This window comes from Oryctolagus cuniculus, chromosome 12 (genome assembly GCF_964237555.1).
Source record: "Oryctolagus cuniculus chromosome 12, mOryCun1.1, whole genome shotgun sequence".
In the NCBI taxonomy this organism is placed as follows: Eukaryota; Metazoa; Chordata; class Mammalia; order Lagomorpha; family Leporidae; genus Oryctolagus; species Oryctolagus cuniculus.
In genome coordinates, this window is record NC_091443.1 from 72,901,439 (window position 1) to 72,927,974 (window position 26,536).

The 26,536-nt window shown below is 43.3% G+C and overlaps 1 protein-coding gene across 3 annotated transcripts in view; it reads right to left on the reverse strand.

Annotated features, from left to right (window-relative positions):
* The window catches only part of ATP8B4 (ATPase phospholipid transporting 8B4 (putative)), a 260,383-nt gene extending 243,404 nt beyond the window's left edge, over nt 1–16,979 (reverse strand). Inside the window, exons 1-2 of one of the 3 annotated variants that reach the window (XM_051822381.2) lie at nt 16,853–16,979; nt 5,717–5,781 (exon numbers count right to left, since the gene is read on the reverse strand). In XM_051822381.2, the coding sequence (XP_051678341.2) occupies nt 5,717–5,744 (28 nt within the window). In that variant the 5' untranslated portion in view covers nt 5,745–5,781; nt 16,853–16,979. Of the gene's footprint in view, nt 1–5,716; nt 5,782–16,286 lie in introns of all 3 variants that reach the window. The other 2 variants (XM_051822379.2, XM_051822380.2) reach the window with 2 other exon arrangements.
* Between the last annotated feature and the right edge of the window lie 9,557 nt (nt 16,980–26,536).

A 26,536-nucleotide genomic window follows, 5' to 3' on the forward strand; every position in this document is an offset into this window, starting at 1 on the left:
TTTTTCTACATATAATTCACAACATCTCAGTGTGTAACAAGAGCTAATGACCGTAAGAGCGCTGCTAACAAGACCAAGAGTAAAGAGAAGATTGAAAAGGCTTTCACTGGACCCAGGAGTGATCAGAGCAAGTACAAGTCCATAATTAATAAACACAACTGTCTTTCTTCAATTAACTCCAGAGCATTTGGTTCTTCACCAAATGTGGCTTAGTAGACAGCCTCCAGGCGCTTGGATCCAGACCTCCCAGATCTTGAAATGATGAAAGTGCCACAAAGAATTTGGGGTCCTTATATAAAACTCTGATGGCATAGGCTGATATTCCCTAAACAAGGCTGGTACACAACCAAAAGATGAAGAATGTCTCCAAACATGGAGTATCATTTGGACTTTGAGGTAGCTGTTGGGTTTTGGGTTGGGTCACAAATCTCGGAAGAATTCCCTCAAGCTAAATCAATAACTTAAGCTTTTTTCCTTTCATAATTTTCTTTCATTCTTCACAATCTGGTCTGTATGGTTGGAAGCCAAAGCAATTCATTAAAGACATGAGGAAAGAACAATGAGTGGGGAGAGCTTTAAAGAAAAGAGTTCCCGAGCCTCCCTCCAAGATTTCCTGATTTGACTCCAAGAACACATTCTGATACAATTGGGAAATATGTGTCCCAAATTGGGGTTTCCTATTGAAACCCGCTGGTGACCTGCAGCCTCTGGGACTTATTGACATTTAAGCAGAAAACTGAAGAGAATAGAAGCAAAAAAAAAAATCTTCCCACAATTTTTTATATGCTTTTCCTCACAAAAGAGCTTGAAACAGAGTTAGGGGATTCAAAAAAATACCAAAGGCCCTTGGGTTTGTTTTCTTCTTGGTTGAGCCAACTTCCTCATCGGGTCCAGATAGTTGGAAATTTAGATTTATTGCTCCCATAGCTTACTAGAGCTTCACAAAGAAATATAAAAATTTTACCAGTTCATTATTCTTCTAGCATATATCAATTGGGTTGTCCAAATTACAAGCAAAATCAGCAAAATCTCATCTAAGCCCTCAACATGTAGCTCCCTCTGAGTGGAGATTCAAGACTTAACTATAATAAATACAACAGCTAATGCAAAAGCTTAATACCATATGACAAGTTTAACATGTATCATTTATTTAATCGTCTAAATGCTATTTAGCTTTACTCTACAGACCAGGAGATGAAAAAGCCCTAGCAACTTTATGTAGTAGAATCAGACTTTAAATATAGAACTGCCTCCCTTAGGAAAGGAGCTTGGAAGAGAAACTGGGTATAAGGAAAAGGTAAGCACTACTGACCAGTTGACTAGGAAACTGAAAATGGGTATGTGCCTGGGTGCAGAGGTCAAGGACAGGGAGAAGAGGCCTCTCTCACCACATGCAACACTCCAGGATGCACTGCCAATCACACACCACATTCACATTGACCTCATGGCTCCATGACTCTTTGTTTCATTGCTTCCAGGGTTGGCCCCTGCTGCACCATGGAGGCCTCTCTGGTGGACTTCTCTGCCCTCTCTTTGGAGACTTTGAGCAGGCCCTACTGAGAATATTCTCCCAAGGCCTTGTTGAAAACTGACTGCTTTCTTCTGTGTGCCAGTTCTATTCTATTCTTTTGTGAATTCATTCTTTGACAACTTGATGATCTATAGCAAAATTGCATTTTTATGGACTGGGCCACAATCAGAATACTTTCTCTAAAGATGGGAAATAGCAATTGTCTTCTCTCTACAGCACCCAACTCAATAAAAACTGGAGGAGGTGCAGCATTGTGGCACAGAAGCTTAAACCATTGATGCCAACATTCCACACTGGAGCACAGGTTCAAGTCCCAGCTGCCCCACTCTCCAGCTAAAATTCAGACAAAGCCTTCAATCTGTTGCCAAGGAATGAACTGGGTGCCACTGCAGAGCTCTGAGAGGCCTAAGTTCTTACTGGGTTGGTGAGGATTCTACCTACAAACTCTTTAAGGTTATCCTCATTGATCCATTCTGTAAAGCTATCCAAAGTAATGCTGACACCTGGTAGATTACCAAACTGGTCCACACGCACAAGGAGCTGTGTAGGCTGACATCTGCAGGCCATAAATGCCATGACCTTGGGGAGAGTCACAAGTTCCAAACTAACTATTCACAGTTCTCACTGTGCAGCCTGGAGAAGGCACAACATCCTCCAGCTGCACCATTACAGCTAATACAACTAATGTTTGTAAATTGTTGATTAGGTCTGAATTTTACAACAGTTATGTCTGCTTACAGGTATTATTTGTCTACTACAACAGGTCTGTCTGGGGCTAGCATTGTAGCATAGTGGGCTAAGCCCCTGCCTGTGGCACCAGCATCCTATATGGGAGCTGGTTCCAGTCTCAGCTGCTCCTCTTCCAACCCAACTCTCTGCTATGGCCTAGGAGAGCAGAAGATGGTCCAAGTCCTTGGTCCCCTGCACCTATATGGGAGATCTGGAAGAAGCGCCTGGCTCCTGGCTTCGGATAGGCCCAGTTCCTGCCATTGTGGCCATTTTGGGAGTGAACCAGTAGATGAAGGTTCTACCTCTCCCTCTCTCTATCTGCAACTCTGCCTCTCAAATAAGCAAACAAATCTTTTTAAAAAGAAAAAACAGGTCTGTCCACTGAGAGTGTTAATCTGTTTTTGTTTTGTTTTGTATAATTTAAAAATTGGAATATTAGAACCAGTGTTCTGGCATAATGGTTTAAGCCACTGTATGCAATGATGGCACTCCACATGAACACCAATTCAAATCCTGACTGCTTCACCACTGCAGTCATTTCAAGAATGAACCAGCAGATGGAAGATCTGTCCCTGGGGTATAGTGTGTTATGCTGCCACCCCATTTTTCTCCTGGCTGCTTCGCTTCTGATCCAGCTCCCTATTAGTAGCCTGGGGAAGCAACAGAAGATGGTCCAAGGACTTGGGCCCTGCCACCCATGTGGGAGACCCAGAAGAAACTCCGGGATCCTGGCTTCAGCCTGATCCCAGCCATGACTGTTGCAGACGTTTGAGGAATTAACCATACAAAAACATTTTTGTAAAATACAAGATTTCAGGAGGAAAGTCAAGATACCAATGCACTGTACCAGTTATCCATTTACTCAGTACTGTTAACAGACATATAGCACTTTTATAATTTATAAAGTACTTCACATAGATTGTTGCATTATGTGCTCATCATCACAGTAACAGGACGGTAGGTATTGCCCCCATTTTACAAGGGAGGTTCAGGGAGTGTGAGTACCAGTGTTTGGTAAATCGAAGAGCCTGGGTTCAGTCTTCTTGCTTTTGACTCATGTTGTTTCTATAGCATCCTAACAGTGTCCACCAAGGAAAATCGCAGCAAAACTAAAAGGGCCTTATACATCCATAGCACCCATTCTGGTCAAACCCAGTGAATTCTCACACTACTGACCTGGAAGAATTGTGTTACATCACAGCTACAAGAATCAAAACTGAAGAATTCAGTTGCATAAGAAATACTGGGGTCCACACAGTTCTGTATTGTCACATGCAGGATTGTCTGTTTTGTCACATATAGGATTAATAGCTTCAAAGTCCAACTATCATTACAAGCACCTTAGGCTACTTTCTGTAAGTAGCTTCACCAAAACAAACAGATCTAAGGATATTCCCCCCACCCCTCTCTCTGTGTCTGTGTGTGTCCTCCCTCCACCCCCAGGACATACAGAGGTGCTCTCTGGAAGGCTGCTGGCTCATGACTGTGTCTGATTCAGGGCCTACTTTTTTGTGAGGCATAAGCAGAGTAGATAAAATGGGTTAGATCCCTGATACTTTTAAGGACTCACAAAAATGTTTTAGCTTTCCTTTATTTTAAAATCAGAAAAAAAAAATCATGGTAATGGATCCAGACTAGATTATATGTTTTCACTGTAGTGCAGTAATAAAACAATTTTTATTATTTTTATGTAGGAAAAACGCAACAAAGAGTACCTACAACTCAGACATAGCATAGCTCTGATCTGATTCTTCCTAAGCAACCCACAAACATAGGAAGGGTTTCCCTGATGAAGTGAAGTGTGCTGGTTCCACAATCCCCTCATTTCTAAATGAAGAACAACTTCAGCTCGTTTCGACTAAGCCCTCAAGTATCTGCTTCCTTTGCCTCCCATCTTACTGAGCTAATCCGATATGCACTAGGTATTCTACACATGCACAAAGCTCGTCCCGACTGCCTTGTGGAAAAGCACAAAGATGCTCTAAAATATTTGTCTGAGTTTCCACACATGCTGCACAGAATGGATGAATTCCAAGAAACAAAATAAACTACAATTACTATGTTTTAAATATTTGAGTCTATTGGCTAGAATTTTTCACATCTTGAAGAAAGTAAGACTGATGTGAATATGGAGATAATAAAAAGTAAATCTTGGAGAAAATTACTGGTTTTCCACAACACCCATATCTTGGTTTGTCCTATTTTCATATACATCCTCAGTGGGTGATCTAAGCTTCCTAGTAATGTTGAAGCATATTTAAATATAGGTACGCCTTCACTCAAGTGTTGTAGGCACGAACTATCTCTTTGCAGTCCAATATCTTAATGTACAACAAAGGAATGGACTACACCATGAGATAATTACCGATGGAAGAAGTTAACCACCTGTGGTGGGTGTTATTACAAAGAGGAGCAGGGCATAAACTCTAACACAGCCTTTAGTTTCTAAAGAGTCTGTGGTCAAAAAATAAAGAATATGGTAGGAATATATTAGATACACATCCAGTGTAGGAAAAACTTCATAATGTCTGTCACTGACTATAGGCACTGTAAAGATGCAATGTTAGGGGCCAGCACTGTGGCCTCATAGGTGAAGCCTCTGCGTGTGGCACCAGCATCCCACGTGGGCACCCGTTCATGTCCCGGCTGCTCCACTTCTGACCCAGCTCCCTACTATGACTGAGAAAGCAGTGGAAGATGGTCCAAGTGCTTGGGCCCCTGTGCCCATGTGGGAGACCTAGAAGAAGCTTCTGCCTCCTGGTTTCGGATTAGCCCAGCTCCAATCACTGTGAACATTTGAGGAGTGAACCAGTAGATGGAAGACTTCTGTGTGTGTGTGTGTGTGTCTCTCCCTGTGTCTGTAACTCTGCCTCTCAAATAAGTATTTTTTAAAATAAGATGTTATGTTAAAGAAACTAGAATATCATTAATACTATCTAGTAGGCCCATTACTCAACCAAAAATAAATATACTTCCTGCTCTCTTGATCAAAATTATTTCTAACTCTATGAACTTAGTTTTAAATATTGGTGTATTCACACAATGGAATGCTGCTTTGAAATAAAAAATGAGAACACACCATTCACACATGTAACTATAAAATATGTCAAAAACCTCATACTGAGCAGAAGCAGTAAGCCAAAATGAAGCATACTGTATGATTTCATTAATACTCACTTCAAAATAGGTGAAACTAACATGCTAGAAATCAGAATATGGTTGTGGGAGTACAGTGAGGTGGGTGAAAGGCAGCACAGAGGAACATAGTGGAGTGAAAGAAACGCTTTGTATCTTATTCTATATACCTTTGGTAGTGATACAGCTACATGCAATTCTCAGTTCAGTGAACCGAACACTGAAGATCTGTGGAGTTTTTGTACGTAAGTTCATTCTCCACCAAAAATAAACATTTAAAATTCACATTTCTTTGAGTCACCTGAAGGGCTCACTACTCACCAAGCAATTTCTTTTTACTGCAGAACATTATTGCACTGATCCTTCACCAGGTCTCAACAAGCGACCTACGTAACAAAACAGAAGAACACAACATTAGTACTTGAAAAATGCTCCATCACCATACATTTACACCTAGACAAACCACACGTTTCTCCCTAGACAAATCTAGATGGCTAGGAAGTCACTGATACTATAAGCAATATATTCAATTTGTCATTATTAACTCTATCCAGATATGAATTCTATACAGAAATAATCTTTCATATGGTAAATCCTACTAAAGACTTCAGAGGTACTTTGGCTCACTGGTTAAAGATGTCACTTGGGACACCCACACCCCATATTGGAAAGTGTGGTTCAAACCCTGGCTCCTTGCTAATGCACACCCTGGAAGGCAGCAGGTATTGGCTCAGGTCTTGGGTTGCCGCCACCCATGTGGGAGATTCAAACTGGGTTCTAGACTCCTGGCTTCAGCCTGGCCCAGGCCTGGTTGCAGGAATTTGGGAAATCAATCAGTAGATTAAAGATTTAAAGATTTTGGAGCCTATACTCCACCTGTGGCACCAGCATCCCATATGATTGCCAATTCAAGTCCCAACTGCTCCATTTCCAATCCAGCTCTCTGCTAGTGGCCTGAGAAAGTAGCAGAAAATGGCTCAAATGCCTGAGCCCCTGCACTCATGTGGGGGACCTGGAAGAAGCACCTGACCCCTGCATTCGATTGGCTCAGCTCCAGCTCCTGTCATTGCAGCCATCTGGGGAGTCAACCAGCAGATGGAAGACCTCCCTCTCCCCTCTTTAACTCTGCCTCTCAAATAAGTAAATCTGAAAAAGAAAAAGACTTAAAGATTTATCTTTCCCTCTCCATCTCCCTCTCCCCTCCCCTTCGAGTAAACTGAAAATAGATAAGTAAACATTTAGAATGGAAAAAGAAGCAAATCATTTCAAACATTCAGAACCAAATAGACCACAGAGATGAACACAAACACCTTTACACACCCAAGACGCAGTAGGCAGGGGTCCTGAATACCTGCTCTTTCAGACAGGAGAAATCACTTATTTGCTTCCTGCTTCAAGAACTGGTACAGCAAGATGTAGTAAATGCACATAAAGAAGAAGTTGGTCAGTCATACAGAGACCAGAGAAGGGGAAGAGCAATGCTTTGGCTTCATAATTATAAGAGAGGTTGCAGAGGAAGTTCATCAACGCCCACTGCTCCAATTACAAATCCCCCAGCATCTAAAAAGCCTCAGCCATCAGCATTTCTCCCTGTTGTCCCCTCTGGGGTATCCCTGACAAATAGAGACACTGACAACTTACAGAACCCAGTGCTTCTCTAGAGCCCAAGTGACTCAAGTTGATGAATCCAAACAAGAAGGTAGGGGTGCTACTACCAGATGCTTCTAGAAGCAGGGCTAGGTCCTCAAAACCTGCTAGTAACTCCTCTGTTCCTTCCTCCACACCTTCTACCAGCTACAACCAGGGCTGTCCAAAACTGTCCCTCCTGGGGCCAGCACTGCGGCATAGGAGGTTAAGCCTCTGTCTATGGCACTGGCATCCCATATGGATGCCAATTCAAGTCCTGTCTGTTCTACTTCTGATCCAGCTTTCTGCTATGGCCTAAGTCCTTGGACCCTTGCACCCATGGTGGAGACCTGGAAGAAGCTCCTGGCTCCCGGCTTCAGATAGGCCCAGCTCCAGACATTGCAGCCATATGGGGAGTGAATCAGCAGATGTAAGACTTCTCTCTCCCTCTTCCTCTTTCCCTCTCTCCTTCTCTCTATAACTGTCTCACAAGTAAATAAATAAATCTTAAAAAAAAAAAAAACTACCCCTCCTACCCTCTCCTCAGTACTCCCCACCCCCCAGCTCAAGTAGCAGTTGTCTCTTAAAACATTCCTGCTGACCAGGGATTGCTCTCACCCTACCTGCCTACACACACACACACACACACACACACACACTGCACACTGTTCCTCCTAACAAAAATCCCTTGTTCGAGAGCGGAGAGAAGAATGGAGGGGGGAGAGGGTGAAGAGGTGGGAGCAGGGTAGAGGGGGAGAGGAGGCAGAGGGGGTACTCTATCCAAGTATACCACATGGGTGATGGGTGCCCAGTACTTGGGACATCTTCTCCTGCTTTTCCAGGCCATTAGCAGGGAGGTGGGTTAGAAGCAGAGTAGCTTAGACTTGAACCAATACTCTGATAAAGAATGCTGGTATCAGAAGTGGCAGCTTAACCCAGTGCGCTGTAACATGGGCCCCAGGGTCATGTTTATAAAAGGAAAATGACATCATGTTATTCCCATGCTAAAATCCCTCTAAAGGCCTCTAGGCAGCCTAAGAAAAAAAGACCAACTTCTAATGTGACTCCTAGGACTTTGGTAACCTGCTTCCTGCTTATCATTCTAGCCTGATTTCCCATCAGCCCATGTCTTCTTGCTCCTCCTCATGTCTACACTCCAGAAACACTCAATTTAGTTTCTTTCCATTTGGGGGCCTTGACCCGTGTGCTTCCCTCTGCCGGTAACTATCTAACTTCACCTCTACACCCTCACCAGACGAACCACCACCCACCTTTCCAGTACAAATCCTCCTGGAGAGCTTTCCTGATCCACTTTTTTTTTTTAACTTTTATTTAATGAATATAAATTTCCAAAGTACATCTTATGCATTACAATGGCTTCCCCCCCATAACATCCCTCCAACCCGCAAAAATCCCCTTTCCCACTCCCTCTCCCCTTCCATTCACATCAAGATTTATTTTTGATTCTCTTTATATACAGAAGATCCTGATCCACCTTACAAGTCAGAGACAAGAACACTTCCATGTGCTCCCACTGAACCTGGTGCGACCCATTGCAGGCCCCCATCACTCTAAAATGTACTTTCCAATTACACTGGCTATCTCCCCATTACTCCACAAACTTCAGTAGGTCCAGGACATCGCCTGTCTGACCTACAGTTGAATCTCCAATATCTAATACCTGTCTAGCGCCTAACAATGCCCTATAAACACTGGCTTAATGAAAGATGAATGAATGAATGAGGTCCCCGGTTTCTACGAGGAATGCAACAAGAGCTTCTAGACATGGAAAGATATGCCTTTCAGCAGTTATGCCGTCCAAGGCTCCCAGACCTGAGTGCCTGAGAGCCTTAGATCTGCCTTCCCAAGCTGGAGGTAGCAGATTTCTGGGCTACTCCCTTTCTCTGTTGGACCCCATTCTGTTCTCTGCACTCCTATCTATAACTCATGAAGACCCTCAAATGATGAGCCAGATTTGATTGTAATAGGAAGAATGTTGCAGGCCAAAGAAGGGGGAAGTAGGAAGATCTTGGGGGAGATGGACAATGAGCAGGCCCTGTTGCAATAAAGGAAAATTTGCAACAAAGATTTTTATAGGGCAAGTCCTTCCTGTGAAAACTAACATGGACAGAAGTGAGTTTCCACCCAGGAAGTGCTTTCTTTGTTGTTTATTTCATAAAACAGTCACAAGCAGAAGAAAACAGTCACAGCAGATCCAAAATGGTATCAAGAAGGAAGACCTGAACCCTGTGGTAATGACATCTGTCTGTGGTGGGCCCCTCCAGCCAGAGAGCGAGGGAGCGTTCCTCAGCAAGTTCTAACATGACTTGTCAGGGCTCGAAAGTGTTCTCGGGGGACTAAGTCAACACGTTCTGTTTTCATGGGCGCTGAGTCCCTGGAGCAGATGAAAGGAAGAGCAATCCTTTGAGGAAGATGGCGACAGGCACTGTACACCCTGACAGAAAGCAGTGCGCACACACACACAAAGCTAGCAGGAGTACTGGCCCCGGCCAGCTTACCCTTTCTTTCTCCTTGCTGGCTTGCTAGATTGGTTTTCAAGAGGAAACTGAATATATTTGTATGATATGAAAATAACTAAAGAGGAAACATCCATGTAACCCCTTCCCTGTGTTATTTTAGATCTTCCTGCTAGCACTTCACATTTTAAAAGCTAGTGGACAAGCATAAAACAATATCATATTCTTATTAAAATTACTTTTAAGTCATATGGCTATGTTGTTACTGTTAATTTTCTAATGCAACCTTCAAAAATATCTTTAAAATTTTGTTTGGAAATATTGAATAAGTCCATGTTTAATTTTAGCCATCTTTGTTTTTGTAGATAATGCTCATATTCTTTTAAGATTTCTTTATTTATGCATTTATTGGAAAGAACGTCAAAGAGAGAGGGAAGGAGGGAGTAAGCAAGAGGGAGGGAGAAAGAGAGGGAGGGAACAGGTGGGGGGGAGCGTGTGGGGGAGGAAGAGGAAGAGAGAGGAGGGGGAAGGGGTGGGGAGAGAGGGGGAGAGGAATGGGAAGAGATGGGGAGGGGGATGGAGAGGGAGGGGGAAGGGATAGAGAGGGAGTAGGTGGAGAGAGAGGGGGAGGGGGTGGAGAGGGGGAGGGGTGGAGAGAGAGAAGGAGGGGGTGGAGAGAGAGAAGGAGGGGTGGAGAGAGAGAAGGAGGGCGACAGAGGATGGAGAGACGGAGGGGAGGAGAGACTGGGAGGGAGATGGGGTGGGGAGATGGGGGAGACGGGGGTGGGGAGAGATGGAGGGGAGACAGGGGTGGGGAGAGATGGAGTGGGGGGAGAGATATGGAGGGGGGATCTTCCACCTGCTGGTTCACTCCCCAAATCTCTGCAACAGCAAGTTATGGTCCAGACAGAAGCCAAGAGACCATCCTGGTCTCCCTCATGGGTGGAGGGACCCAAATACTTGAGCCATCTTCCACTTCCTTCCCGGGAGCATCAGCAGGAAGCTGGATCAAATGCAGAGCAGCCAAGACTCAAACCATTACTCCAATATGGAATGCTGGCATTTCAAGTGGCATCTTAGCCCACTGCACCACAACACTGACCCCAACATGCATATTCTTTACCTTATAATTAATCCAGAATAAACAGAATCATAGTTGTGTGCGTTAAACAATGTTTCTCTAAGATTTTCAGAAGTTATTACTTATTAATGCTGTAATTCAAGTTCTTTTACTCTAATATATAAAGTTCCAATAAGAAAATTAGCATTTAAGTTTATGTTTCCCCAAATTGACTCTTCTGTGAAGCAGTAACAAGCCAGGCATCCTTACTGAGGATTCACTGTAATGAATGTAGGAGATTCTGGTTTAACTTGGAGGAAGTAAAATAAAATCCTTTCATTCTTATTATACATGTATTAACTGACAAAAATGCCCTAGCTGACACTCACAGCATCTCTAAGATACGAGAGTAAAGAAACTCATCTTTTGTTGAACTTTTGGACCATAAAGGCCTAAGGAAATAGAGTAAGGAATAATACTAGCTTCCAGATAGTTTGTTTTTTTTTTTTTTTTTTTTTTTTTTTTTTGACAGGCAGAGTGGACAGTGAGAGAGAGAGACAGAGAGAAAGGTCTTCCTTTTGCCGTTAGTTCACCCTCCAATGGCCGCCACGGCTGGCGCGCTGTGGCCGGTGCACCGCGCTGATCCGAAGGCAGGAGCCAGGTGCTTCTCCTGGTCTCCCATGGGGTGCAGGGCCCAAGCACCTGGGCCATCCTCCACTGACTTCCCGGGCCACAGCAGAGAGCTGGCCTGGAAGAGGGGCAAACGGGAAAGAATCCGGTGCCCCGACCATGACTAGAACCCGGTGTGCCTGCGCCGCAAGGTGGAGGGTTAGCCTAGTGAGCCGCGGTGCCGGCCCCAGATAGGTCTTAACTTACCTTGCCTTCATCTCATGCAAGGGTTTAAATGGTGGTTTCCTTGTGTAAAAGTCCTAGTAGGTGTGTTCTGTGTTTAGGAAAGAAGGGCAGGAGAGGGAGGAAGAGAAAGAAGGGTAGCAGAAGTAATAGCTGGGGCTTTACTCATATATTCCTTTAAAATGAATTGCGTGCTTTTTTTAAATATTGCAAATTATATTGCCATGAGTTTTTTTCCTTTAACTTTCAAGTTTAGGTTTTTCATAAAATAATTCACAGAAAATAATTCTTCTAATGAAAGGAATGGCAAAGTCAAGAGATGCCAGTTTGTACAGGGAAAATAAGGAGTTGGCATCAGACACCTTGAGAATGAAGTAACACAACATCAAGTTGGAAAAGTTCAGTGACCAGGTAAGTGGGGAAGAGGCCATCCCGAGATTCCACAAGAACTCACTTTACAGTGAAAATGAATGCGCATGGGTGCAGATGGCTCAACTTTAGCAAAGGGTTAAACTGCAGGGTCCCTTTAAGGGTCTGAGGCCAATCAATCAAGTTAATAGAAGTTAGAGTAGAAGCCCTCTGCTTCTAATCTCCATGCTCAAACTTGTCCTATATGCCTTGTTTTTCTTCCAACTCTGCTTTTCCTTCCCCTTTGGAGACAAACTACTATAAAGGAAAGACTGTTAGGGAAATAGATTCAAATCTCAGCTCCCTTTCTATCTAGCATTACTTTAATCAAGTCACTTCCCCTTCCTACGACTCCACCTCCAAATGATGCAGGTGATGGTGCCTTCCTCCAAGCTGCTGTGCAGTGTAGTATGCCTGTATGCTCACTTCACTCCATTAGAGTGTCTGTCTTCCTCCCCTCCTCCACAATCTGCCTTTCCCCCTCCTACTTAATCCTCTTTCAGTCTCCCAGCTTCCCTTCCTGTTCCCCTAACTTTTCCTATTTCTCACTCAGGCACTTTCTCCTCAGCCCAACTCACCTTCTCTAGGAGGAATAATCCGACCATGAATGGAGAGACGGGCAGCCTGTGATGGCAGCCCCAGTGTGGACTTAAGTAAAGCTTGAACCTTAAAAAGTCCACCTGCTTACTCAGTTGAAGGCCTAGGGGTGGGAAGCTAGGATGATAGAATGAAGGAGCCAGTCACTTCTCGCCTCTTGCTGTCCCTTTCCTCCCTCTGGCTCTGAAGCTGAAGAGCAGAGCCTTCGCAAGTCTTTCACACTTGAAGGTGCTGACCGCGGAGTCATACCCACTGCGACCCACAATGTCACCTGAGGTGGTAGCCCTCTGACGACAGCTGGCAGTGGGAAACTGAAACAGCACTAGGGCCACACAATAGGAACATCTCCGTGACGCAGGGCAAGCTCAGCCTTGGGAAGAGGTAAGGACAAAGTCCGAGCCCTGTCCTGCATGTGTGAGCTTGGAGCATGAACGTGAAGGTGGGAGGCATGGGGAATGCTTTAATCGCATTTGGTATCAGTGACAGCTGGCTGCAGCCACTGTACTTGGAGACAGCAGGCATTACACAAAAGCAGAAGTGAGAAAAATTTAAGTCAATCTGTGTGTGGAAGCATGTGGGTGCTCATGTCTGAGTGGGATGGTTCGTACAGCCAGATTTATCAATTACTCAGCAACTGTATCTATTTACAGTGCCTCACAGTAAGTTGTTACGTTTTCTGTGCAATATCTATTAGACTGGTCTTGTTGGGAGCTGCCACGTCCACTCGGATGCCTGTGGACTGTCAGGCGTGCGGTCATTCCCCAGCCGCTCACGATAAAGCTTCCCTGCCTCACGGTGTTTATTCCCCGCTCACTCTCCACCTTGATCTCGTGCTCGCCTTTTCTTCCTGTCAGCCGGCCCTCGCTGCCTCTTTTGCGCATTTCCGCTCCTTCGCCTCACCCCATCCTTTCTTTCCTGCTTCAGTCATGTTCCTTTCCCTTCGCACTTGCCTAGTTCTCCGGCTATGCTAATCCAAAGCCCCAGGATTTGGTCCTGTTAACCTTCATCACCGCCAGCAAGTTCTTCCTGCTGAGCTCCAGTTTCCTCATCAGTAAACAGCAACAATCAAGAACCCTGCAGGGTCATTGGGGAAAACACAACCGGCCATGCTCTAAGGGAATTCGCACAGTGTTTCCTACCACAGTTGGCGCTCAATAATGGAATGCTATTATTTTTTTCTTACTTTATTTCTTAGCTCTCCACATGTAGAAAAACCCATCAAATTTTGGAGCCATCTCTTCTCCCAACTGATGTTCAATCATCAAACATTTATCAGGAGGAGGGATGGAGAAATACGACAGAGGGAAGGGAGTCACCAAGCCTGCCTTAAGGCCTGACAGATGGCAGATTCCAAACTGAGAACTTTTCAAAGGAAAAGAAGGGCTTGATAAATTAAACAAGGTACACACAGGCAAGAGGAACAGCATGTGGAAAAGACCAGAAGGGGAGGCTGGGGGAGCAGTGACTGTCAAAGCAACCAGATCAGAGAGGCATGGGAAGACTTGTGTAACACAGAATTTGCAAGGGAGGTAGACAAGAGTTGGATTCCAAAAGACATCATCTTCTTCATCACCAAACCCATCATTACATCATTCGCCAGGCACTTAGCCTTGTGCTGAATATTTCATGTGTATTATCTTATTTAATCCTCATCAAACCTCTACAGGGAAGAATTGTCACTACCTCCATTTACAGATGAGGAGACACATAGCATTACTGCTGTCAAGATGGTGTGATTGATCCTGTAGATAATGGGGAGGCAAGAGTACAATGGTACAATTAGAATCCAGCCCCCCTTGTCCATTGTCATTGCCCTTGCTCCCTTGTGTCTCCATTCCATTCCATGCTGTCAAAGTTTTTAGGTAGGTTACTCTCACAGCATAAGCTGGCATAGGAAGAAATCAGACTGGGTATGGGACCTAGTGAAAACAGGCAAGCAGAACTGGATTCTAGAAATGTTTCCACAGTAGAACTGGCAGAGTTTATGAATGTTTCGTAGAATGGGTTATGGAACAAGGTTGATTTTAGGTTCTTGCCTTGGGACACTACGAGCATAGAGATGCCATTAACTGTGAGGATAACAATAGCAGTGAAGGGAGAAACACTGCGGCCTTCCCACCACGCCCTCTTCACTGAGGCACACAGCACAATGCACGGAACAGAGCAGGTGCTCAACAAACAGTAGCTGAGTAAATAAAATGACAAAGGAGGGGCCGGTGCTGTGGCATAGCAGGCAAAGCCACTTCCTGCAATGCCAGCATCCCATATGGGCAGCAGTTCAAGTCCCGGCTGCTCCACTTCCGATCCAGCTCTGTGGTATGGCCTGTGAAAGCAGTAGAAGATGGCCCAAGTCCTTGGGCTCCTGCACCCACGTGGGAGACCCAGAAGAAGCTCCTGGCTCCGGATCGGCAAGGTCCGGCCATTGCAGCCAATTGTAGAGGGAACTAGTGGATCGAAAACCGACCTCTCTCTCTCTCTCTCTCTCTCTCTCTATTTCTCTCTCCTTCTATGTAACCCTGACTTTCAAATAAATAAATCTTTTAAAAAAATCTCTTTAACTCTTTCATATAAATAAATAAATCTTTAAAAAATAAAATCAGAGAGGAAACAAACACCCTCTCAGTAAGGAAGGAACGTGTTTCCCAAATATGATGGTCAATATTTTATGCTATATCTACAAACTATATTGAATTGGTTAAAAATTAAAATATTTAATATGTATGCTTAATATCTAGTTAGAACTAAATGTTACTATTTAAAATATTTCATGTTAATAAGAGGTTACCAATTTCTTTCATGTCTTTTCATTAGAAATCTTAAAAACACGATACTGGCTTCTAATTCTCACACTTGCCCTGCCTGACAAGCATCTGGAATACATAAAGAAGTTTTATTTCAAAGAGAGCTACGATTTTCAGTTTATTTTTCAATGGCTAAGTCTTTTCCTACTAAATAAATGTGTAATTTTCTGTGTAAGAACAAAATAAAGCTCTCCTTGCACAAAAACATCCTACAGGCAAACACACAAAAAGTCACTTGATCCCTCAGTTTTAAAGATCCATACAACACGAGACGATATCATAGCACAAGATAGAGAAATACCGGTTAAAAGAAATCACTGAGTTCACATTTTGCAGTAAAGGCCAGCAAAGCACAACACCTGAGCAAAAGGTTTTTTGTGTTTTTTGTGTGTGGGCCCAGGTGTTAGTAATCCCATACGAACGCCTGTATTTCCACCTCTTCTTTCTAATAAGCCTTCAGCCCCCAATTAATGTTCTCACCAGTTTCCATTTTCTTCAAAACAGCTAATTGTTAACCTGGGACTAAGGATATTCTCAAGTCTACCAGCCACACAGCTAGAAGGATCTATTTCTCTTTGCAGACAAATCTTAGCCCTGAAAACACAACCTCAACCCCCAGGGGGACCACTCAGTGCAAACTGTTCACATCCAAAACATAAATTGATCAGAGAAAAAACAAAATCTCAAATAGGTGGGCTAAATACCAATTCTTTGGGGAAAAAAAAATTCAACTAACTACAACCAAAGGAAGAGACAAAGACCCACAAAACAAAATAAATTGGTATCTGGGCTACTCACATCAGTCATTTAATAGAATAAAAATATGCATTTCAAATAAAAGAAAATGTCATGTATCCCCTATCCCCAACTAATTTCTCCCAAAATTATTTTTTAGTAAGAGGATAACATTAAAGAATATTTTCTAAACCTCAACCACCCTGATGCAAACAAAACAGGAATCTGGAAAAAAGAAACAGCAGGTCTCAACCAGCACAGAGCTAACTTTCCATTCGATCTCACTAACCATTGGCTGCTAACCCACCATTGATCTCACTAACCCACCAACTCACCTCAAACTGCACCTAGCCTGTTCCCCTAAAAGGGAGGTTCCCCAGCCACGCAGGAAGTTCAAACAGGGATCCATTCCACGGCCATATCAGTGAGGAAAGCAAGGCTAAACCGAGGGCTCGAGTAATTGCATAGAAAACAAAGTAGGTCTCCAGAAACCCCGAGATCAACTCCTGGAAAAACACTCTTGACCGCTTACCATGACGGGAAGCTGCTAGGTGGCAACCAGAACGAGTTATCTCATCAGAAAAAGAGGAAGAGGTTGTGAGAGGGCGGCTTCACCAGTACTGAGGAACTGGGGGAGAAAAACGCCCCCCGGGAAAGCGCCAGAAGCCAGGAAGCACCTCTCCTCCTGTGGCTGCCTGCCACTGGTGTCAGGGCAGAACTGGTTAATCCTGGAGAAACAAAAGGAAGCTCCCAGGAGGCTGGCTTCTGGGATGGCTGCTTCTGTGGGAACCAAGAGTTCAGGAGAGTGGAAGTGAACGCGCGAAGAGGGCGCCAAGCACCACAGCCGCTCACCATGTACCAGCCCTCGACTGCTGAAAGCAAACATCTTTTCGGTTCCCACCTGTTTGCTCAGAGCTGAGGCAAGTAGCAGCAGGGCTTTTTCCAATCATCACAAATGAAGTCCAGCTCTTTGGGATGAGAGCTGAGCACACCCAGGCAATGTCTAATATGAAAAGCAAAGATACTTCGTCTTTCCCGACATCCTCCACTTCAGCCCAGAGGAAGCGAACGTTAACCCTGAGACTACTGAGGAACAAACACGCCTAGGAAATGGATTTATTTATTTATTTATTTATTTATAGTTTGGAATCGTTGTGAGGGGGTTCTGGTTTTCAAGGTGGGATTAGAGGAAAACAAAATATTTTGGTTTATGAATATTTGTGAAAGGAAGGATATGGCTCCTCTTGAGGAGGCCTAAAAGCCATTTAGAGATTTGCCAAAGGTTGCATCAGATTTGCCAGTTAAGTACTGAAGCCAGATGGATTTCACCCGCATGTCTGTAACCACAGCAGGCTGGCCCGGTGTGCATCATCAGCCCCACTGTCGCCACGGCAGCCCCTCAGGTTTGCAGAGAGGCAGAAGGGAGGACCTTTCCCTACCAAGTCTTCACAGCAGCGCGAACACAGATTTCTGCAAATGAGAGCGATGGATTTTTTCCTTACATGATAAAGAGGACTAAGGACAGTGCAGAGGAGGAACCATCATTTCTTTGTTTAAAATGAAAAACAACTTTAAACGACAAAAATTATGAAGTATAGCCTCTGTATAATTTTTTCCCTAAGCCAGAATGCCCTTTCCTTGATGTACAATAAAAACTGTTGACTGCTAAGCCAACCGAAACCCTTGTGCGGGCAGCACACTCTCTTCCCAACAGGACAGCTTTCTGAGCCACTACCTCCAGGTAGCCCACCTCACAACCAGTTCTCCATGAAGAACTTTTCCTGGCAGAAGTTTCAACGATTTAGGAACAGAGCTGTCAGAGGTCACCCCCGCCTTAGAATACCCTTTGGTGTGGCCATGTGCTTGATTCTCTGCAAATTTCACCTCTACCATAACACAGACTCCTCTAGAGCAGTTAGCCTGGAGCAGCTGTTGCAAGTCTGTGGTCCACCAGGAGAAGCTGCCCTAAGAGGCAGCCACCGGAGGAAGGGAAACAGCATCGCAGGGTGTTGCAAGTCTGTGGTCCACCAGGAGAAGCTGCCCTAAGAGGCAGCCACCGGAGGAAGGGAAACAGCATCGCAGGGTGTTGCAAGTCTGTGGTCCACCAGGAGAAGCTGTCCTAAGAGGCAGCCACCGGAGGAAGGGAAACAGCATCGCAGGGTTCTCAGTGCTGGGTGTGGGAGACACCTACTGGAACAGGAGGAGGTGGCGCAGCGTGCGCCTCGTGTTGTCTGAGGGCTGTGAGGTGGCTACCGGCCCAGCATCACACAGGCCACCTGATCAGGGGAGTTGCCTGGTTGAACTCCTTGTCCACACATCTATCAGTAAAAGTCCACGCCTTCCGGCATGGCTGGGGAAGGAAAAGCATGAGCCCAGAGAAGGCACAAAGTAAGCAAGAGGCCTGGAAAGATGGCGGTGTGGGAGCCGGGACTGAGACAGAAGCGATGGACCTGCTCTCTGCTCTGGGTCCCACCACAGGTCCTGCCCTCGTTCCACCCCCGCGCCATTTTTTCAACCTATCACACTGGCAATACTATGTTTAGTAAGTCCCTTTGTGGAAGAAGATGTAAGGAAGTTAGCTTCTTCACCTACATCGCTCATGGGAGTTCATACTGATAAAATATGCGTAAGAGAAAATTAAGTAATGCCTATCAATTACCCAAATGCATGGTTCCATTTCCCAGGAATTTACCTTCCAGTATTCACATACCTGTGCCAACATATTTGCCAATGTGTTCATTGTTGCCCTGTCGCTGACAGCAAACATAAATCAAGAAAAAGAGTTTAGGTGCAGGGGACTGCCTAAATAAGATAAGGTGCATTCATACAAAGGATCACTGTACAGCCATTAAGAAAGGATAGAATTGGAGTGACAAATCAGAGCATCGGGGTTCAGATCCGGCCCCGCCAGTGATGGACAAGCCTCTCCGGGTCTCAGTTTCTCATCTGTAAAAAGCTGATCATTACAGCTCTTACTCCATAGGATTGTCGCCACTGAAGCAGCTCCCGGGACATTGCAGATACTCAACAAACATGTGTGATTGTGAAGTTGCAGAAGAATTACGTGTAGGGTCATCTCATTTGTTAAAAACATTTCTTTTTTTAAAAACTTTTATTTAGTAAATATAATTTTCCAAAGTACAGTTTATGGATTACAATGGCTTTTTTCCTCCCACCCGCACCCCTCCCATCTCCTGCTCCCTCTCCCATTCCATTCACATCAAGATTCATTTTCAATTATCTTTATATACAGAGGATCGATTTAGTATATATTAAGTACACACATATATATAATGGAATATTATTCAGCTTCAAAAAAGAATGAAATTACCTCATTTTCAGCAAAATGGTTAAAACTGGAGAATATTGTGTTGAGTGAATTTTAATAGTAAAAATGGTTAAAAATGGCAAATGTTATGTTTCATATGTATTTACCACAATTTTTTCAAGACAGTTCTGCTTTTCCTTTGTAAAAGAGCAGGAAAAAGGGTACTCAGGAAGCACACCCACCCTCTGGAGGGATATTAGCGGCAGACTGCAAGGCCTTGCCAGCCAGGAAACTTATTTTAAATTCTCACCATAGGATATTAAAAAACATACTCTTATTCCCTTTACCAAAGGTACCTTAGCAAGGCTAAATCTTTAAACACCATTAGGCAGCATCTACACTGTCAGAATGTCTGAAAGTCTGTGTTTTAAAAGACCTTCATTTGCTTTAAACTTCTGCCTTTTGCAAATATCTTTTACATCTCTAGTCTAGATTTTCTGAAGACCTCTCAATGATTACCTCAACTTGTCCTCAGAACAATACAGTAAATTATGTTAAAGGAATTAAATATATGAGCAATGGAGAGTAAAATTTTTCCTAATTTACTCACCCTCTTACCCTTTCCTCCAACTTTTCACACATTTCATCAAAAGGCAAGAATGGAATTTTTATTTTGATGAATCTGAAACTACACAGCTTTTCTAAATAGAACAAGGAGCATCATTTATTTCCTAGAAGCTATAAATATCTCTTGCTCTGTTGACAGTGAATAACATATTGAAAAACATCAGTAAACCACTTGCCACAAGTGGAACGCCCTGACCCATAGATTTAAAATTCACACTTATAAGAAACAGACTTAACAAATGCGTTCATCCAGCACACACAGGTGCTCTGCTGGGAACATCAGGAGACACAGAGAGAAGGAGAAAACGCAACTTCTGCTATTGAGCCACTGATCATCTGCTCCGAGAACTCAGACAAGGCGAAGGGAGTCTACAACAAAAGGCTCTTTTCTGTCATTGAGAATGGGAACAGCAAACAGCAGATTGAGTCATTTTATGTCCATTCAATATAATTTCAGTGAAATACACTAATTAAGATCCAATTAACTCCCTGGAATTCAGTCATTACAATAGTTTCAGTGTTTGCTGTTGTTGGCTTACTTGCTTTTCAGCCCACACGAAAGATTGAGCAGACGGCAAAGTTAAACTAAATCTTTGGTATCAGCCTAAGTGACTGAGAAGTAGCTCCGGCCTAAAATTATGATTTCCATAGATGCAATAAATAATGAAAGAAGACAAGAACAAAGTAGGTCCACGATTCTGTAGGCAAAATCTGGAACAATCACCTGCTCCAAGAAGCCAACTTGAACCTACTGAAGTACTATCTCCTTTGAGAGGAGCCGACCATAAACCCATACTTGAAAGTCTGTGCATTGCTGCAGTAGAAATCATTCAAAGTTGTGTGAATTACTTACCCATCCATCTTAGCTTCCTGGTTATAAAACCTTCTCCAGTTATTTGTGGAGATTAAAGGAGATAATTATTTAATGAACAGCAATTGAATAAAAGAATGAGTGTAAACTGCATTTGCAGTGAATAAACAACAAGTCATCCAGCACCTGTCACACGGTTGTTGTCTAGCAGAGGTCGATGTCTTCTCTGCCTCTCCAGAATCTTCCTAGTGGCTACCATATTTCCTTTATCAGAACAGAAGGAAGACCTGTAAGTTCTGAGCTACTCCATACCTCCAGTTCTTTCCATCTCAATCCAACCACCTCCCTTCTCCTCTCAAGGGCAGTAAACTCCAAGCAGATCCTTCTGACAGACCATAAAATAACACAGAAAATAGAAATCTTAAAAGGGTGAAATCAGTGAGGATAATGAAAGGGCTAATATCTTCTCACATTACAGGGCATCATTTTTCATGCCTTGTTCACCACGGTAAGTGACAGGGTAGACTAATAAGATTTCTGGACCACCACGCCTTCTTTCCTTCATCATTGATATGGACTCTCCTCCCATTCAGGAACATACCCGTAGAAGTTTTTAAATCAAACACACCTTCCTGGTCTTTCTTATCTAAAATGAAAGGTTAGCTTTCTAACCTCTTGTAATTTCATTTATTTTTCTAGTACTTTCCTTGGTGAATTGGGCTAAAGTTCACCAAAAAAAGATAACTCAGCTTCTCCTCCTCCAATTTCCCCACCACACTTCCCGTAGATAGTTGACCCTTTTTTCGAAAGGAAGTAGATTTCCTTACATTGGCCAACACCAACCACCGACCCTTTGCTGGTGGTACCATTTCCTATGTGGGATTTTTCCATCCTCCGTGGAAGGACTTACACTTGAGTTTCAGTTATTTCTCAACTAACGCACAAAGGGAACAAAAGAAAATGAAAGAACATAAGCAGGAAACACTCTTCTAGAAGTTAAGCATGGCTAGAGACCAACATTAAGGAATACAGGAGTTTTTTACTTTACTGTTAAAATTACAGGAATTAAAAATATAAATCCACCACTGCATTAAATTCAAGATGGTATGAGTTTTTTTTAAAGACAGCCAAAGCCCTGAGTGCTAAAAGTCACTTCTGGGGACCAGCACCGGCAGCAGTCTGCCTTTCCCTCAAGGAGTCTCTTGAACACCCAAAGCCGTTAGACACAGCCAGAACAGTGGGGCCTGGAGCTTGCTGTTGTGCAAGTCCACTCATCAAAACCAGGTGATTTGCATGTAAATTGCCCTTTCACATGCCTTCTGGACTGTGTGTTCTAGAACAAGAGGACCCAGCTTTTCATCCAGACAACCTAACCCCAAGCCAAACAACTGGTAACGCTACTTGTAAAAGGCATTCTAACAGTTCATTTCCAAATGGCAAATGCTCCACACAGCTAAACCAGGTCCTGAAATAGATTATTGGCCCCAGTGAGTGAAACACTCCTCAAAACGATGTATCTCTGGCTATCAGGGAAGAACAGTGCCTTCTTTGCACATAGTAAGTGTTCAGGAGTTATTTTTAGCTTCCACTTTTTTATAGATTGACATAAGAAGTCCATCCAGCAACAGAGTACTTTACAAAAAAGGAGGAGTGGGACACAGGGTTGAATCTGGATCATTTCAAAACACTGGTGGTTCTTGACACCTCAGAACCTTGAAGAAACAGGAGCAGCCGAACACTCATGTGGAAGACCAGAAAGAAGCTCCTGGCTCCTGACTTTGGCCTGGCCAATCCCCAGCCATTGCAGACATTTGGGGAGTGAACCAGAAGATGGAACTGCTCTCTCTCTCGATAGATAGATAGATAGATAGATAGATAGATAGATACAGATATACCACTGCCTTCAAATAAATAATTTTTTTAAATAGAAGCCATTGTAGAGACGTGACAAGGGAGCACTGAGGGAACTTGAGTATGGACTGGGTTTTAAATTATATTGGATAATTATTGCTAGGATAAGAACCACATAGTTTATAGAAGAATGTCTTTTAATTTGCACACTGAAAGATTTAGGAGTGAAGTGTTGTAGTATTTCCAATATATTTTGAAAAGATTTAGCAAAATGTATGTGTGAGTTTATGAAACATATATGGCAAAATGTTAATGAATCTAATAGTATGGATGTGGATTTCACTATACTATTCTATTTTCTGTATGTTTAAAAGCATATAATAAAAATACTTAACTGCCTTAAAATTCACAAAAAAAATAGTATTCAAGAAGGTGCAAGAGTAGTGGCAACCTTTCTCTCTGTCTCTCCCTCTCTCTGTCTATAACTCTACCTGTTGAATAAATAAAATCTTTAAAAAAAAGAGTAGTGGCACTATGATTTTACAACCTTCATTTATAAAGTACCACTAGTTATATTATAATTAATATTAATTATAAAGATAAGGGTTGGTAGTACTAAAAGTTGGAATTTAGTAGGAGAAATAAAGCATAACATAAATACTATGGCAAATGATGCAATGAAAATGCTGTAATAAAGGTGGAAGTGTGGCTCGCTACTAATCCTCCACCTGCAACGCCGCAACACCGGGTTCTAGCCCCGGTCGGGGCGCCAGATGCTGTCCCAGTTGCTCCTCTTCCAGTCCAGCTCTCTGCTGTGGCCCAGGAGTTCAGTGGAGGATGGCCCAAGTCCTTGGGCCCTGCACCCGCATGGGAGACCAGGAGGAAGCACTTGGCTCTTGGCTTCGGATCAGCGCAGCGCGCCGGCCGCAACAGACTGGCCGTAGCAGCCACTTGGGGGGTGAACCAATGGAAAAAGGAAGACCTTTCTCTCTGTCTCTCTCTCACTGTCTAACTCTGCCTGTCAAAAATAAAAAAATTCATAATAAAGGTGGAAGGGAAGTTTCAATAGGAAAGGAGGCAGGGTAAGAAGAGAGTCAAGATCAGGTCAGCTCAGAATCAGCCTTTAAGGCATTCTGGTCTGGCTGAAAAGCCCATGGCAGCATTCCAGGCATGGAAAGCCACGATACTGTGGCAAAAATAAAATAAAATAATGTCCTACATGAAGGATCTCTGCGAATGAGACCCCAGCAGAAAGAAGGGGCCATCAAAGAATGTACTTTTTTCTGAAGGGAGGAGAGGACTTCCACTTTGTTTATGGCCTTGTCTAAATATTGACAGAAACTGTGGATTTGAAGCTGGTGCTGTGGCGCAGCGGGTTAACACCCTGGCCTGAAGCACCGGCATCCCATATGGACGCCAGTTCGAGACCTGGCCGCTCCACTTCCGATCCAGCTCTCTGCTATGGCCTGGGAAAGCAGTAGAAGATGGCCCAAGTCCTTGAGCCTCTGTACCTATGTGGGAGACCCAGAAAAAGCTCCTGGCTCCTGGCTTCGGATCAGCCCAGCTCCAGCCATTGTGGCCATTAGGAGAGTGAACCAGCAGATGGAAGGCCTCTCTCTCTTTCTCTCTGCCTCTCCTTCTCTCTCTGTGTAACTCTTTCAAATAAATAAATAAATCTTTAAAAAATAAAAAGTAAAAAAGATGAATTTGGTACAAAAAATATTTTGAAATCTACGCACATGAAGGATCCTCAAAAAGTCCTTGGAAATCACATAGAATAAAAAAAACTGCATAGATTTCAATTTTTTGCACCAAATTAAACTTATCTTTCCATTTCATTTCAATAAATTGTTAAGTATGTTCATATGTATATACATATATTGTTATATAACAATAGGGAATGAAACCATTCAGGGAAAGAGAACCATTCATGGAGGAGAAGAAAGATAGAGAAGTCAGAAAACAAAGTTTCACAAGGAACATCAAATATTGTGCTTCTAGCAACTTGAATTTATAGAAGATAATAGAAAATAAGGAATAAAATACATGTTAGGCTTGGATTATAACCCTGACAATCATCTAGGCAAGTGATAATAGGAGCTTATGTTAAGGTAGCATTAACAGGAATGGAGAGTAAAATATATATTCAAGAAGTACTCCAAAGATAGGATCAACAACATTTGGCAACCGGTGGGGAAGGGATAGAAGAAAAGTCAAAGACTACACCACATTCTTTGCCCTTGTGGCTAAGGAATGTTATGGCTTGGATATTAGTTTGGGTGTCCTTCAAAGACCCATGTGTTAAAGGCTTGGTCCTCAAAGTCTTATGTTAATTGTTAATGGATTAATATTAATGGTTAGTGGATTAAGGACAGACACTTAACCCGGTTATGGTGTCTGAAGGCAAGGCCTTTGGGAAATGATTAAATTTAATTAGGTTGTTAGGGGAAATCACGGATGATCAAACCACAGTAGCTTTATAAGGAGAGATCACATAAAGGACAACAAAATAGCATTCATTCTGTCCCCCTGTGCCCTGACTCACCACGTGATTGTTCTCAGCACACACTTTACCACTGCCATCCTCCAGCCTCACCTGAGCCAAGCCAACGGGGCCCACCTGATCTCAGACTATGAACCTCCGAAACCATGTACTACAAGCACCTGGGGCCCTGTCACCTACATGGGAGATTCCTATTGAGTTCTGGGCTCCTAGCTTCAACTTGACCCAGTCCCAGCATGCAGACATTTGAGGGTGAGCCAGAGGATGGAGGATCTCTCTGTGTCTATCTCTGTCTTTCTGCCATTGAAACAAAATGACAATCAATTTTTTTAAAACTGAACCAAGGGGTCAGTATTGTAAAGCAGCAAGTTAACCTACCGCTTGTAATGCTGGCATCCCATATCAGACTGCTTGTTCAAGTCCTAGCTGCTCTACTTCTGATCCGGCTTCCTGCTAATGTGCCTTGGAAGGCAGCAGATGATAGCCCAAATAATGTGAGAGATCAGTATGGAGTTCCTGGCTCCTGGTCTTCACCTGGCCCTGCCCTGGCTGTTACAGCCAATTGGGGAGTAAACCAGAAGATGGAATATATTCTCTCTCTCTCTCTATCTAGCTCTAGCTCTAGCTCTAGCTCTAGCTCTAGCTCTAGCTCTAGCTCTAGCTCTCTTTCTATTATGCTACCTTTCAAATAAAGTCTTTTCAAAGTGAGCCAAAATAAACATCTTCCCATCATAAGCAGCCCCTCTCAGGTACCTGTTATAGAGATGGAAAGCTGACTAATACGAGGAATGTTGATAACTTTGATCAAGATTGAGAGAGAGAGAGAGAGAGAGAGAGAGAGAGAGAGAGAGAGAGAAGGTGAAACAAGTTCTGGTTCATCTACTTGAGTTCTGTATATAAGCACTCAGCTCACCACGAAGCTCAAGAAGAAAACATGTCAAGCCCAGCAATCTCTCTGTGACGCATCAGATGTGAGGGTGAAGTTGCTTTTGCCTTCACAGAAGTTAAACAAAACCTGAACATTATTAACACTATCCTTCAGGTTTCCTGAATATTCAGGCAGACTGTCTGAAACAACTAAGCCTTAACTTAGAACCTCCAAATCTAATCTTAGAGGAAAATTCAAGAAGTTTCAGGATCTTTGTCCTTAGTTGTTAGCCAGTTGAAACCTGAAAGCTAGCTTTTCTCCTTTTGACATGTGGTGTAACCCATCATTCATTTATAAACTGTCTCAGTTTCATCCACATTAAATATTTAGTGTGACAAAGTCTCAGCTCATAAATTGATCAAAGAGTTGCTCTATGTTTCATCTTTTGGATTTTACCTCAACCAATTTATAAATAGTCTGCCGTCAGTCTTTAACCACTCCAGCGTCACTTGATGGTGTCACACTTCAGAGAATCTCCATTTTAACCTTGTTTCCAGAAACTATTATTGCTGTGCTTGGTAGGAACTGCTTGAGCTATCCCCAGGGTATGTGACATGTCACATCTGTCCACTGAGGTTGCTTTAGGTGGCTTTTTTG